This window comes from Apium graveolens, chromosome 11 (genome assembly GCF_009905375.1).
Source record: "Apium graveolens cultivar Ventura chromosome 11, ASM990537v1, whole genome shotgun sequence".
Classification (NCBI taxonomy): domain Eukaryota; kingdom Viridiplantae; phylum Streptophyta; class Magnoliopsida; order Apiales; family Apiaceae; genus Apium; species Apium graveolens.
This window is the reverse complement of record NC_133657.1, coordinates 138559673-138575096: the sequence shown is the minus strand read 5'-3', so window position 1 is coordinate 138575096 and position 15424 is coordinate 138559673. Positions and strand designations below refer to the sequence as shown.

Below are 15424 nucleotides of genomic sequence, written 5' to 3'. Positions count from 1 at the left end.
TCATATAGAACTTACACCAGAGTATTTATTGTTTTGCATCAGCATGTGGTGGGTTATTGAACCATTCAGAACATAAGGTATCGGCTCTAAGGCACAGTTAAGCCAAACATAATACTGGAAATGTTCAGGACCTCACAATGCTTTCTAAATTGGTTAAATTTTGGCTACAAACACTTGTAAGTATAAGGGGCTCCAACATAATTATATTAAAATAGTTAATTAAAGTACGTCTCATGCCATTTGAGAAAAAATTAGGATTTATTTTGGGACTCTTAACATTTTATTCGTAAAAACATTCATCTATTTTCCAATAGGCTTAATTCTTCTGCAAAATAATGATATGTACGATGAAACATTTATAGTACAATATTTCTACTTGTATTACAACTAATGAACATAAAAATCCAGTTGACGATAAAATCTAACAAATTAACCTTCGGATCTGTATAATGCTTATGCAGAGAAGACATTGTATCTGTCTGTATTTAGCTAAAAATTTATCATTGTCTACTAAACCTAAGCAAAAATAGAATACAAAATAATTATAATATTGTACCGTAGAAGCTGGTCTTGGTTCCCGTTGCTCCATTGAAAAGGTGTTCTTCGTGGGAAGGAAAAAGTAGGTCTTGGCTGCCTGTTGCTCCTTTGAAAAGCTGACTACTCATCAGGAAATTCAGAAACAAATTTCACCAATAGTTGCCAGACAAACTACAATTGAAGCCAATCGAGCTAGATTGGAAGCTAAACAAGATCAAATGTCTTCTCAACTTACAGAAGTACATAATTCAATGAAGCTGATTCTTTCCCTACTACTTGGTGATGATTCCAAAAAGGGGAGAACATTATCAAATCTAAATGCAAATAGTTGTCATTGACAAGTACTGATGCTGAAAATTCTGATGGAGGTAATAAGGGGGGACAAAAGGATAGAAAAAGGAGAAAATAAAAGAAGAAGAAAAAGAGTTGAAGATTTAACATTGCTGATGAAGATCAAAGTATTATGGAGATAGAAGCTGGTGCTGAAGCAAGTCAATTTCTTCAATATCTGAAAGACAAACAACTATGTTCTACAAGGATCCGAAGATTCAATTATTTGACTCTGAGGAGAATATAAAAATTTGCAAAAGAAAATTCCGGAGTTGATCTTGAACAGGGCAGGGATGAAACCATCAGCATTTGCCCCTAGACGCAGAGTGCTTTCCATCCGAATACCAGGGCAGGGAACCAACTGATTGTTACTGTCCTCAGGATGCTATGGAAGGACGTCGCTAGTGCCTGAATCTTTCCCTCAACCTACAATGTTCTGTAACCACGTAGATGCTAGTTCTAATTTTTTTTGAAATAAAACTATATTACTAAACACGAGGCTAACCACATCCAATATAGAACTATCAAGCTCTAACTTCATATTTCTGGTCACATGCTCACATGTAAAATCCATTTCAACATAATTTCAAATGCAAAAATCTAAAGAGAAAAGAAGGTGCACACCAGGATAGGAAAAATGTTACAGTTCCACGCGACCTTGGCCTTTCAAAACCATAAGAAGCACGAGGTACAATCATTAAGTTTACAGGGTGTTATAACCTGGAAACATAGACTAAGCCATTAATGCCATTAAGAAACACGAGGTACGGTCATTGAGTTTACAGGGTTTTATAACCTGGAACCACAGAGTAAGCCATTAATGCAATCAACTAGTGAAGAATGCTGGATAGCATCCTAAGAATGTGCTGAGGTGATGGTGGAGGTACGGGCCATTCTTGAATATTTGAGCCAAACAAAAAGAAACCCCGACCTATAACAAAGCCCCCCCAATCAAGATCTGATGAGACCACAAATTCAGGACTGGTTGACAATTTTTTTAAAAAAATCGAGGCTTTATAAGGTTGCTGACATTTGTATATTTAAATATTAAATTGTCTTAGAAATTTTTAAAGCCTCAAAATTTCAGGACCGTGTCACGAATTAATAATGACTAATGAACTTAGAAATGGACACCTTGGAAATGAACGCAATAATAATTTCTGGACCGTGTCACCGGTTAATATGTATATATATATCTATATATATATTTAAAATGTTATATTTTTTGATAGGTTTAATGCATCTGCAAATACAAGTTAACCAAGAAGATGTGCAATTAAATAATTATAATAATATATTTGCATCTGTTGCTATTTAAGTATTATAACTAGCGTAAAAGCCCGTGCGAGACACGGGCCTTCATATATATTAAAATATTATTTTGAACGAATTTATATTTATACATATATCATTTTTTAATACGATAAATGATTTATTTTAACTTTTTATTGGATTGTCTCACTTCTTTTTTCTTTTCATACATACTATTAAAACGGTATTGGATAACGTAAGTAGTGAAAGTTTATTTTTAATCGTAAAGTTCGATTTTAACTTAGTCCGATAATTTTCAGATTAGATATTTATTGTAAGTTATATGTTAATAAAATAATTAAAAACTATATCATTATTACAAAAATATTTGAAGTTTGCTTGTAAGAATATGCATTGTGTCACTTCGGGTTCAGGGAGTACAATTCCTGCCCCCGTTTTCCTAACGCACCTTGAATCCTAAATGAGAATTTTTTTCGTTACCGATCCCTGCCGGAACGGGGATTCCTACGGTGATGCGGGAAAATAATTAAAAACAATAATATTATATTTTTAATATATTTTTTAAATAAAAAATTGTCTAATAATTCGTAAATATAAGAACATTGATAATATCTTATATTTTTCATATTAAATCATATTAAAATTGATTTATAATGTAAATGAATGAAAAATTAAAAATATGTATTATATTATAATGTAAAAAATTAATCAATAAAATTATAGATTATTTTAAAGTTATTATAATTTTTAAAATACAGTTTTATAAAAAATTATTTAATAAAATATATTAATATATATATGTGTGTGTGTATATATATATATAGATTAAGAGAATTTTTAAATGTGAAGTGAGTGAAACAAATTGGAAATGAATATGAGCCGAGTGAAACAAATATGAGGTGGTGGCATTTTTAAAATTTTATAATGAAACTACAAAAACTAAACAAAAAGGAGACATATAAATAATATAAACCAATATTTTATTTACTCAAAAAATAAAGTAATAAAAGAAGAATTTGATAAAAAGAGGGGATTTGGTTTATCTAATAAGAATTTTAAAGTAAGCAAGGATGTTATGTAGCACAATCGTAGTGATATAAAATCTTTGATTATGAGATTTGGGGTTTGATTCTTAGTGGACACAACAATATACCTAATTTTAGCTAAAATTATGCGAGAAATCGCATTTTTATAATTTTCCAACATAAAAGGGCAAAATTATAATTTTACCGCCATTAAAATTGTTCAATTTTAATATATAGAAGGAGATATAGTTATAAATTAAACTATTAAAACTAAAAAATGGGAGTTACATAAATAATATAATGCAACATAAATAATATAATACAATATTTTATTTACTCAAAAGTTAAAATAATAGAAAAATATTATAATAGAAAGAGTTGATGTGGTTTATGTAATTAGATTTTTAAAAACGACTCAGAGATATGTAGCATAATGATAGTGACATGTACTTAACAATGGAAGGATAAGGTTTGAATCTTGGTGTATACATAAATTCTTCTTAATTTTTGATTAAACCAATATGGGTAATGGGTGTCATTTGTGTGATTTTTAAAAATAAAAGGATAAACTTGTAATTTCACAGCCATTAAAATGACTCAATTTACCCTTAATTTCCCTTTAATATACAGAAGAGATTACATAACATAGAATTCCAATCGGCCAAAGAAATTAACAACTAATCACTTAAATTTCTAGAGTTGAGGGAAAACCTTACATCACCGTGTCGGCGAAAAAATAATTCATTGTCTACTTTACCTAATTAGCTAAATTGAATACAAAAAAAATAAGTAAATAATACTGTACAACAACAGAGTAGTATGTACAAAAATGGCTCTACTCATATCAACATTTGTAGGTAGCAAGTCTGAACATGGTTTAAGAGGAGTAACCATCATTTTCTCATAATCAAATACCATCACCATTCGGAAGATAAACCATGACGATTTAACATCTGTAACTATACTCAAATAGAGAAACGTGGGATGTCATCTTTTATATGGTTAAATGATGACAGTCCAGATCTTCATGTCCCGGAAGTACAACACCTAAAAGTATGTCCTTTTGCAGCTTCAGGGGAATTTCATACCTTACATTCCAAGACCAGCTACACCTTTAGGACTATCTATGCCTGGAATTGTTCCAAGGTTGAACACTAGGTGGGAAGGAAGAAGCGGGTCTTTGTTGTCTTTGTTGTCTGTTGGTTGGAAGGAAGAAGCAGGTCTTGGCTGCATGTTGCTCCCTTGGAAAGGTATTATACGTTGTGCATGAAAGGGGCTAGATACAAGAATTCTATTGTCTTGCGTGATTAAAACATCAGCATTCCCCAATGAAGCAGAGTAGTTTGCATACCCACCACCTTGACCTGCAGGGAATCCACTAGATGTAACTGTTTGGACAATGCTATGGAAGGACCTCTCTGGTGCCTGAATCATTCCTTCAACCGATGATGGTTTGTAACCACGTAGGGGCCGATTCTAAAAAAATTAATAAAATAAATAAGAAAATATGAGGCTAACCACTTCCAAAATAGAACTATCAGGACTACAGATTCCTAGTCATACGCTCACATGTAAAATCCATTTCATGGTACCAACATAATTTGAAATGCAATAATCTAAAGGCAAAAAAGGTGCAAACCAGGATAGGGAAAAACGTTCCAGTTCCACGCGGCCTGGGCCTTTCAAAACCATAAGAAGCATGAGGCACAAGCATTGAGTTTACAGGGTAGAGCCTGGGATCACGGACTAAGCCATTGATTCTTCCAAATGGAAACTCATTCATTAGAGATGAGCTCTGAATAGCATCTGAAGAATGTGCACTCTGAAATAAAGGTCGTGGTGGAGGTACTGGCCAATCTAACACATTTGAGCCAAACAAATAGAAACACCGACCATATTGCAATATATTAAATTGAGTCTCAAAGCCCCCACGAAGATCAAACATTAGGTCCAAAGGATCAGGACTAGTGACATTGTTTGCCGAGGCCAAACTGCTGTCAGTATTAAATAACTCATTGGACAAGGCAGTAGAATATGTAACTGAAGCAACATCTACTGTTCCGACATGCCTCTGGGCCTCACTACCCAGGTCAGGAATGATATTTGTGCCTTCCTCGGGTTCTTGTAAAATCTCATCAGATGTCCGGTTACCTATTTGCTGCGTATTTGAAGTATCTGATGTTGGGAAGATGCAGACTCCATCCTGGAGTGAACCAACATGAATAGGTTAGTTATCTCCATCTACACAAAACAATATGCATATTTCTAACTATAAATTACCTCGCCTTCATTGTTTGACTCATTGAAAATTGCGTGGTTAGTTGGGGTGGGAGCCAAGATATGGACTGCATTTTGAACATCAGGACGATGTCCACTTCCATGCCTATTCAGTGTATTGAAAAAAAAAATCGGAAGTTCAACAGCTAGACTATTTCCTGAATGCAGAAGTATTTGGCCAAGTTTCCTAGCCCCAAATGTAAATGCACTTGTTATTCGCAAAAAAATTACTGCAAAAGGACAAGTAGTGTTGCGTAAAATTATCCGATAAAAAAATTATTAAAAAGGGCCACACACTTTTTGCATTAGCTTCAAAAGTGAGGTGGGGTGATTAAATTCATACTTTAATCATGAGTTGAGGATATAAATTTGTGACAAGATGCATATCTCGGTAGTGTTTAACATGAAAATTCAAACAATTCAAACGCATCCACTGGAACCGGAATTGCTGAAGAAGAGGGGTCCTACCTTCGCTGACACTGCGGCCCAGGTTATTATATTCCTTAAGTGGATCAACTATGTTCAGGTGCTTTCTAGGAAATATTCGTGTCTGCATTTCAACCTCTTTCAAAGGAACGGAATACATGTCCATGCAGTGTCTGTAGAATTCCTCAGACAGTAACATACGACCTCCAATATTTTCAGGTATCCCAACTGTATATAATAAAAAAATGCCATATTTAATTGAAATAGTGTGGTGTTTGAATCAGAAAATTAAGATATGTTTCTCACTTCCAGATTCTGACAAGGATGAGAGACGAACTGGACCACATAAAGTAATGCAGTAGTTTTTCCAATCAAATTTGCTGAAGTAGTCCATAAATTTATATAAAACCTGAAATTTGATAAAAGAAAGAAAATTAGTTTTATGAGAGATAATAATATAGTAAAGATCCAACCATAAATCCAGGAGCACTTACTGCTAATGGGCCATTTAATGATGAGTGGAAGACTTGAATAATGTATAAAACTAAAGTCTCCAATGCATATGCAGAGATTAATCTGTGATGAGAGCCTAGAATACGGCTCTCATAGTAGCACCAGGCTTTAATCAGTAATATAATGCGCTTAAATAGATGGTCCCTGCCAATGATGTAATCAACCTATCCACGAATAAAAATAAGTATTGCCTATTTAAAAGAAATAAAATTCATAAAACTAACTTTAACGAGACTTACTACATCCAGCAAGCAGAGTGAACATAGTCCACCTACTTGATTGAATGATATATCTACCATAATATTCTGCACGACGCACTTAACAAGCTTAACCTGAGATTAAAAGTATCAAATTACAACAAGATCACTTTATGGAATCTATTCACATCATAAAAGAAAAAGTTTGAAGGACGATAAAAATTAGTGAAACTAAGTGCTGGAAAATATGGCATGCAATAACAGAAGCCTAATGCAGCAAGTGTTAAACAAAATCAATAACGCAATTTATACTTGAACCCATGTTCTTGCACAAGATGTTTATAAAAATATTAGTGTATTTTGTTTAGCTGAGATGTCAATAGTCTGAGTACTGCATTCAACTTGGTTAAAGAAATCACCTAATGACCACTTACTAGTTGATAACTTAAGAGCTAATGAATTGGCATTCCGTAATCTTGAAACTTCTAGTTTCTTGCTACTCATATTGGTCACTGACAGGCCTACTACTACTACTACTAGTCATTAACTCAAAAGTGTAGTTATGATTCGATTAAAGATATCCATATCACATCATCATATAGAAATAATGGCCTCAATGAAATTTAATTTTACACGAATGAAGTGACAATGAAAATTTGAACATAACCTTAGATGTCAAGTCAATATACAAGTCTGTAAGGAACAACATCAGTACTTTTTTCGCAAATGCAAAGTTGACAAGTCAATATACAAAACTACTGTAATATTATCAAATTACTTGGTCAAATGCATAGAATTTTCACATATATGATCTCATGTTTTTCTGTAACGATATGGCAGTACGTACTGATCGTATAGCACATGAAATATACCAAACATAATGAAGCATATATGTATAGAGAAGACAAGATGATAAGTAGCAAGGAAACGGAGATTGAACCAACATAATATTAGTTAAAAGGAAAAAAGACAGTTTAGAACACTATCATGTTGAAAAAAAATACCTCAGCATTAATTAGCCGAATTTCTTTAACGCAAAATTCGGCACTGTTACTGTTATCTTCTCTTTGAAGCTGAGAAACAATATCACTGGCAAGGGCTTCCTCAACGCTTGCATCACAGAAGACAGTTAGATCAACGTCTCCATTAGGAAGATACGTCTTTAGAGGTACCGACCCATATGGAAATACCTGTAGGATTACAGAATAAGAAATCCATAACGGTAATTAAAAAAATAAAATTCGTGGTTAGGTACATCTTATATAAGAATGCAGATTCTTAATTAAAGAAACGGTAATCTCACTGCAATATGCTCTTAAAAACTTAAATCGAAAAATCTTATGTTTTTAAAGGACAAGATTACACACATACACATATATGAGGAAATTGCAAGTAAAAGTATATTAATACGACTAAACTGTCATTCCTATTAATGTATTCGGAGTAATTAACTAGGTACAGTCATTGCCTTAATCTTCAGTATTCCACACCACAGAAATGTAATCACTGAATGACCATAACAAATAAGCACAGTATCCAAGTAATCTCTTTAAATTTAAAATACTTAATTGCAGTAAAATAAGTCTTTCAAAGACAACACACAAACCTCAGATTGAAGGAAAATATACTAAATGGCCTTCAAATTCAACATTACATTATACAGACACCAAGATTAACATCTGCCCAAGTAGACTTCAAAATACTCCTTAAATGAGCATAGTTCGTATAAACGAAACAACAAGGAAAATATACGACTTTTAACTCCTCAAAGATGCGAGATAGATATATACTATCTGAACAACATATAGATATACTATTTTTTTTTGCTAACTCAGATATATACTATCTGAATAGCACATTACCAACAATGCTTCGAAAATAAGAATACTAAACCAACTTCAAAATAGTCACAAATCCCTAACTACGATAATATCTTAGAAAAAAACATCTATTGCATCAAATATTCCAGATAAGCATGTATATATATACTAAAAAAACATCACACGCACACCTCTGTGACAAACAATTAAACAAGACTTGCATTAGACCAAAACAATACACAATTACATAGAAAATTATAAAAAGTAAAAATTGCTCACCTCAAAACCACTTAGATTTTTTATCAATCTTCGGAGATAATGATAGACTTGAAACCTTGTTTCATGCGATGCAACAGTTGGGTGCAGCTTGGAAATGATGTTATGGGCTGCACTCTCTGCTTCAGACCATCTTTCAGCACTGATTTGAGAGAACGATGGGTTAGAATCAAATGATATCTCTTTAAAAGCATTTAATTCTTGCAAATTTCCCATTATAGAATCAAGAAAGTGATCGGAGTACAAATCTATTACAAGGGTTTATGTCTGATAATGCAGTGGAGAGGAGGGGGAGAGAGAGAGAGAGAGGGACTATGACAGTGTTCGGGATTGTCGCGAAATATTGCTCTATATCTCTAGTGGAAATATACAGACATAGGATCAATGTTCTAGTAACTCTTTAATCAAGTCCCTGAAGTAGTATTATTTTATAAAAGTAATATAATATGTAATTTATTCGAGGAAACACGATAATATCTTGATATATTTATAAAAAAATTAGATGATATCCAGAAAAAACTCGTATTATATTATGTACAAAGAAAATATTATGTTTTGTAGTAGAACGGTATGATACCAAAAGGGATAAATATCAATCATTCATTAAATAGCAATTTAATATTCAGATTAATAATACATTATAAATGATACAAAAAGTTTAATTTGAATTCGCCGAACTAATATTTTTCGTTTTTTATCAAAACATAGAGGTACAAATTCAGGGACATGTTTAAAAAATTGTCAAAATATTCACATAATATATATAAACATACATACATATATACCTCATACTAGCCAAGTTTTCAATAGTCCAAAATAATTCAAAACCCCTCGAACTAATTTCAACCAAAAACTTTCAAAGTTACTCTGTCTTTATCAATATATTTTTAAATACAACACAACATATCAATGTGATAGATATGTAATTTAATGAACTATTTTTAATATCTAGTTCTCGTTATTCTTTCATATTTGTACTAAAAATGAGACCGTAAAAAGAGTGTTATGCACATTCGATACAATAAAAATTCTTAGCAATTTAGTAATATAACCAAATTGTATTTAGCATTCTTTATGAATTAATTTTGAGTGATACATGTGGTTAGAAATCTAAAAATATTATAAATTCCTGCAATTACGATATTTAGATAAAATGAGATATAGATAAAAGCATATTTGATTATTTAAAACTAAACTAAAGAATTTTTTTATACATATATAGTTTGATGGCAATCCCAACACCTAAAATTTATGTGAACCTCGAGTATAAAATTATATGTAACACTCTATGCTTTGTCAAACACATTTCTATAAATCAATATATGCATATACATATATATATATATGATATGGTAGCACTTAAACATCAATCTTAGGAATATTATACACTCCTTATAATTTATATTGTAAATGTATATGTATCAATAAGTTAGCATCCAGTGATTGTAAAACAGGTAACTTGTGATATGAATTACAAAATTTACTTTTTTGAAGAAACACATGTAACAAACATATTACTGTATAATCCACAAGTGTGACATAAATTTAATAAGTATAAGAATATTACCGGTAAAACTACCAACATTTGAATGTGGTCTTCAAACTTTTTGGAGCATTTTCTTCACTGTTTACTGCAAATAATATATGAAATATTTTGTGACTCCTTATAAAAAAATCAAGTGTAAAGGTGTTAGAAATGTTATATATCACATTATTTCAAAAAAAGATCATATCAAATATGACACAAATTTTGTGATATAACAAAGTTTTTAACTAATAGTGCTAGATTGATTTGCACATATCTAGAACTTAATTAAAATTGTAATTCTTAAATATATCAGTTCATTCAGACCGTGATACAAATTGAAATCCAAAATCAATCTTCAATTGTATGAATTTGAAAGATTACCCGAAATTTATTAAAACGTAAACATATCCAAAAAGAAATCATAACATACAAGGGGGGAATAAGTTTATCCTAACTGAATTAATTGGATAAATTATCCCCCTTATATGTGCATAAGTATGCGTGTATCCTTATATATTATTGTTTTAAACTTAACATAGACAACGACTTACCAATTTAGCTTGAAACATTCGGGATATTAAACATTTTACAGTTGTGCTATTTCGATCTGTCATTGTACTTGATGAGTATCGAAAATGGCTCGGACATGTATGAAATATTAGATCGTCGATCAAACAAGCTTATGTATGGAAAGTTGAATCATAAAGAAAAGTTAAGATGGACAAATGAAAGAGAAGGGAGAAAGAATGTAGGATAATGATGTGTTGGTAAACACAAAAATAATGTGGTATTTAAACTGATGTGTGTCTCATTTATTTATTTATTTATTTATTTATTATATACAATATATGCGTGCCAGCTATTATCCTCACCGACTTATTAGCTGTTTTCCACACCAACCTGCCAGTTGTTTTACCCGAAAATCTGCCGTTGTTTTCCACATGAACATATGGGTGAAATATTAACTCAAATAGAAGTTACATTTTGTGTTGCATATTAATTATTTTAAAATTTTTATATATATTATTTAAAGTGGGTAATACTTTACTTTGAAATTATGGTAGTTAATTTGTTCGACATTGATATTTGACATTCTATTATAAAATAAATTTTTTGATAGAGTGCCTCTTCATTAACTTCTAGCATAATAACTCGTGTGAGGTACGGGTCATTTTATAAAGTTTTTTTTACGCATCATGCAATTATAATATTCTTGATTGTTTTCTTATTGGTAAATATTGTGCAATGTCTCATGTTTACCTAATACAAGTCGATTGTTTATCGATGTGTATGATTTTCTTGTATATCAAATAAAAGTTGATTATTTATTAATGTGTATAATTTTCATGTAAGATATCACCAACTTACACAAGTTTTCAATATTCTCATTAAGCCAATCATATATTTTTCTTCTTTGTATCGTGTAATTTGGATGTATTGAATGAATACAAACATGGTAATCACCATACATTTTAAACGAAAATATTAAAACTTAATTATATATATATGTGTGTGTGTGTGTGTTGAATGTATAGTTGAGTAAAATTTTTGAGTTTTGGTTGATTAAACAATGAGTAATGAGCTATTTTATTACTGAAATCACTACTAAATTACAACCACCTTTCTCAATTAAAAAAACTTAATAATGCATAACTAAAATTGTAAACACTTAAAATCGTAATATTCAACAAAGTAAAAATTACAATATCGTTAATAAAAGTTCATTTTAATGAAAATTTATAGTTTTTGAAATATAATGTCTAAGTTGATGTTATATTTCAATGCAAGTGCACACGTCGTAACAAGTAGTATAAATAATTCGTTTCCACAGAGACCAATTTTAAGCTGTTAATTACCAAACACCATTCTTCTTCTAATTCAAGTCAAAATAAAAGATAAAATATTTACCACTAGAGAATAAACCAACACAAATAAATTTCAATATTAAATAAGCCAGGCCCATAAATACATCTTAAGTTATTCAATAAACTACCTATGTTTCTCTATTTTAGTATTCCAATTGTTAGTCTAAGGTGTCTAACTAATGAGAAGGACCTTCCATATCTCAAGTGATCCTAATTCATTAACTGATTCTTGTATTCCTACAACGAATTTAAGTTTCTGAATATCATTAACTACATCGATATATTGACTACCAAGGGTATTCAAGTATATTTCTATTTATAAACACAAATTAACACATATGTCAATCCTTAGCTATAGTGATTAGGTCTTAATTTAAATTTTCTCTTCCAAGTCAACCTAAATTACCAATTCAAATTCAAGGTTGATCATCCCTTGTAAAGCATTACATACAAATCACTATAAACTATTGTAATGAACACCATAATAAAGAATTAAAGAGTAATTTATAAAAAAACCCACAAGAATTCATTACAGGACTAGAAGACGAATTAGTTCAACATCACAACAAAGAGAGATATACACAATGAATACATGGTATCAAGGTTACAATGAAGAAAAGGAAGAGAAAATAAACTCTAGATTTTGATCTTGCTCCACCAATTCTCCTCTAGAATGCCTCATTTGTTCTTCTATGTGCTTGTTCTCTCTGTTTTTGTGTGTAACTGCCCTCTACCCTAGACACATACGTGTCTAATATTTTTAAATCTATTCATATACTAAACTAACTGCCAACATCTAAATATTACAGTATTTTAATTATTAAATAAAAATACAAAATAAGTATCCTACCTTAAGTAGAATTCTTAAATTAGAAATTTGGACTAGTTGTTTCTGGCCTTTTTCTGGGCAGTTTGGAATGTTAATAAAATCTGGGACAATATCGAATTAAAGGTCTTCTCGTAGGCTTTCCAACGGCTGTTTTTGGGCCTAAAACAGACTTGTAGAACTCTCAGTATAGCCCAAATAGTAAAGACTATAAATTTACTCCAAAAATCTAAATTTTAATGAATCGACTTCAAAAGATTCGATTTAAGCTCCAATCCATTATTTTCTTCATTTCTATAGTAAAATATTATAATACATCAAATAAAATAACAATTTCATGCAAAATAACTTAAAATAAAGGGATAAATTAATGATAAATATCTACTTATCATATATCATTGTCAATGTAATAATCCATTAACTAAAGTTTACATAGTGTTATAAGTTTTTAAAATATTGAATATAGTATTAATTTTATAAGATGACAGATAATTGTCAATTTCATAATTCATCAATTAAAATTGAACCATTCCACTCAATTTTTAAACACATTGAAAAAAACTCGAATTCAATTGATCATTCTCATTATCAAAATACAAAAGACTTTTGATGTGCTCTTCAAGCATGTCAATGAATTTGAATACAACATTGACATTGAGTCTTTTACAATTAGTAAAGATAAAATCATATGTGGGTGCGTGTATATATGTAAATTACTGTTTGTTATATTTTCGAGTATATGTAAACATCTTGTGGGCCAATTGATTACTCAAATAACATGCATTTATAATTATTCAAAAATATTATCATCTAATAAATATATTGAAATTATTTATATACGCAGTAGCACTAACAAACAATCCATATCTAACTTTACCCAACCGAGCATCAAGCATGGTTATCACATAAAAATAATTAATATATTATAAAGACAAACTATTGACGTTCACGAGTTTTATTTTAGGAATTTGATTTTTTTTTTGTATTAATATCGTCATTCAATTTGTTTTTAAACTTCTTTCATTTATGCTTCTAATATTTCTTCTTATAATAATACGATAATAATGTATATTATTTTCCTAAAATTAAAAAAACAATTTTATAAATTTTTTATAAATATTAGTTGAACTTGTTAATCCTTTCAAATTAACGACCAATATAATTATTTTTTCAAAAGCATAAAATGGATCAAATCGAACGGGACAATATATATGATATAATATATGTACAGTATTTTCTATCATTAAATATTATTATTTTCAACTAATATTGCTTATCTAAAATATTTTTTTTAAATGGAGTTCTATAATTTTCATAAGTTTCTTATATGTATACGTATATGATTACTTTTTATAACCATATCAAATCGAATTTTAGTGTACAATTGAACATTTCATTCAGAAATATTTGAATATGAATGTATTTTTAATTATAATTATGCAAGAAATAATCAATTTCTTTTTTGATTTAGAATCTTCATCTATCTTACAATTTTCCAAATAACATAAAATCAGTGAATAATCTAGTTTTTATTCTGCTGTTGTACGTTAATTTTGTTTCTAAAGAGAATGAAATAAAGTAGAATTTTAAGATCACCTCTTTACAAATTCACCATCAGTGAGCCCGCAAGGGTTGGCCCAGTTGGTTAAAGAGGGGATAACTATCCTCTTGGTCACAGATTCGAATCCCACGGGCTATTGCATGAGTCTGTAGGGTTTATCCAGTGCGCACCCAAAGGTAGCGGCTGCGGGTTACCTACGATAAAAAAAAACAAATCACCATCAGTGAACAATACTATAAAGCTAGTTCTATTTTAAAAGTGTTATTTGAAAAATAGATCAATTTAGTATACTGTCGTAGTTTAAACAAATCTTGTGATGACTCATGTCAAATTCAGAATATTTTCAAAAATAAGGTAAAATCCCAAAAAAATAATATACTACTGGTCAAGTTAGTAATTTTGATATATATTATCGATTAAAATAACTTTATAATTATTTAAAGCATATGAATTTTTGTTAATAGAAGATATCAAAAACATTTTTTGGTAAGATGTTTTCTCCGAACTCGTAAATTAAATTTTCTAAACCGTAGAAAATGACTAGTAGTTTCGGTTGGGTCTTGTAGTCAAATGTCGAGTATTTTTTGAAAAATAGGTCAAGTTTTGATTTCAAATTCAAAATACACTAACTCTTTATAACTCTAACCAATCTATATATGTAGCACACATATAAATTATTTATTTAAAAGAGATTTTGTTCTTAATTTTTTAAAAAAGTTAATAATATGTACATTTTAATTTCGTTTTATGTTAAAAATTATATTAAAAAGATATGAGATATATTTTTAAACTAAAAGTTGACTAGTAAGTAAGACAATGATCCGCTTATGTAATATGTTTAACCTTATCTTAAATTCAATTCTTTAAAATTAATTGTAAAAAATATATTAATTATGTTTAAAATTAAATAAAATGTTCAGTATTTACGACACTCATATATTATGTGTATGACCAAAAACACATGTGAGAGT

At 30.0% G+C, this 15424-nt stretch overlaps 1 protein-coding gene across 1 annotated transcript; it reads right to left on the bottom strand.

Annotated features, from left to right (window-relative positions):
- Nucleotides 1-3873: 3873 nt before the first annotated feature.
- Nucleotides 3874-8889, bottom strand: LOC141695932 (uncharacterized). The gene is made up of 9 exons (XM_074500136.1): nt 8677-8889; nt 7582-7767; nt 6620-6712; nt 6362-6544; nt 6174-6276; nt 5868-6095; nt 5445-5671; nt 4804-5367; nt 3874-4640 (listed from the first exon to the last, which is right to left on the bottom strand). The coding sequence occupies exons 1-9, from the start codon at nt 8887-8889 to the stop codon at nt 4254-4256; spliced, it is 2184 nt and encodes a 727-aa protein (XP_074356237.1). The 3' UTR covers nt 3874-4253.
- Nucleotides 8890-15424: the final 6535 nt, after the last annotated feature.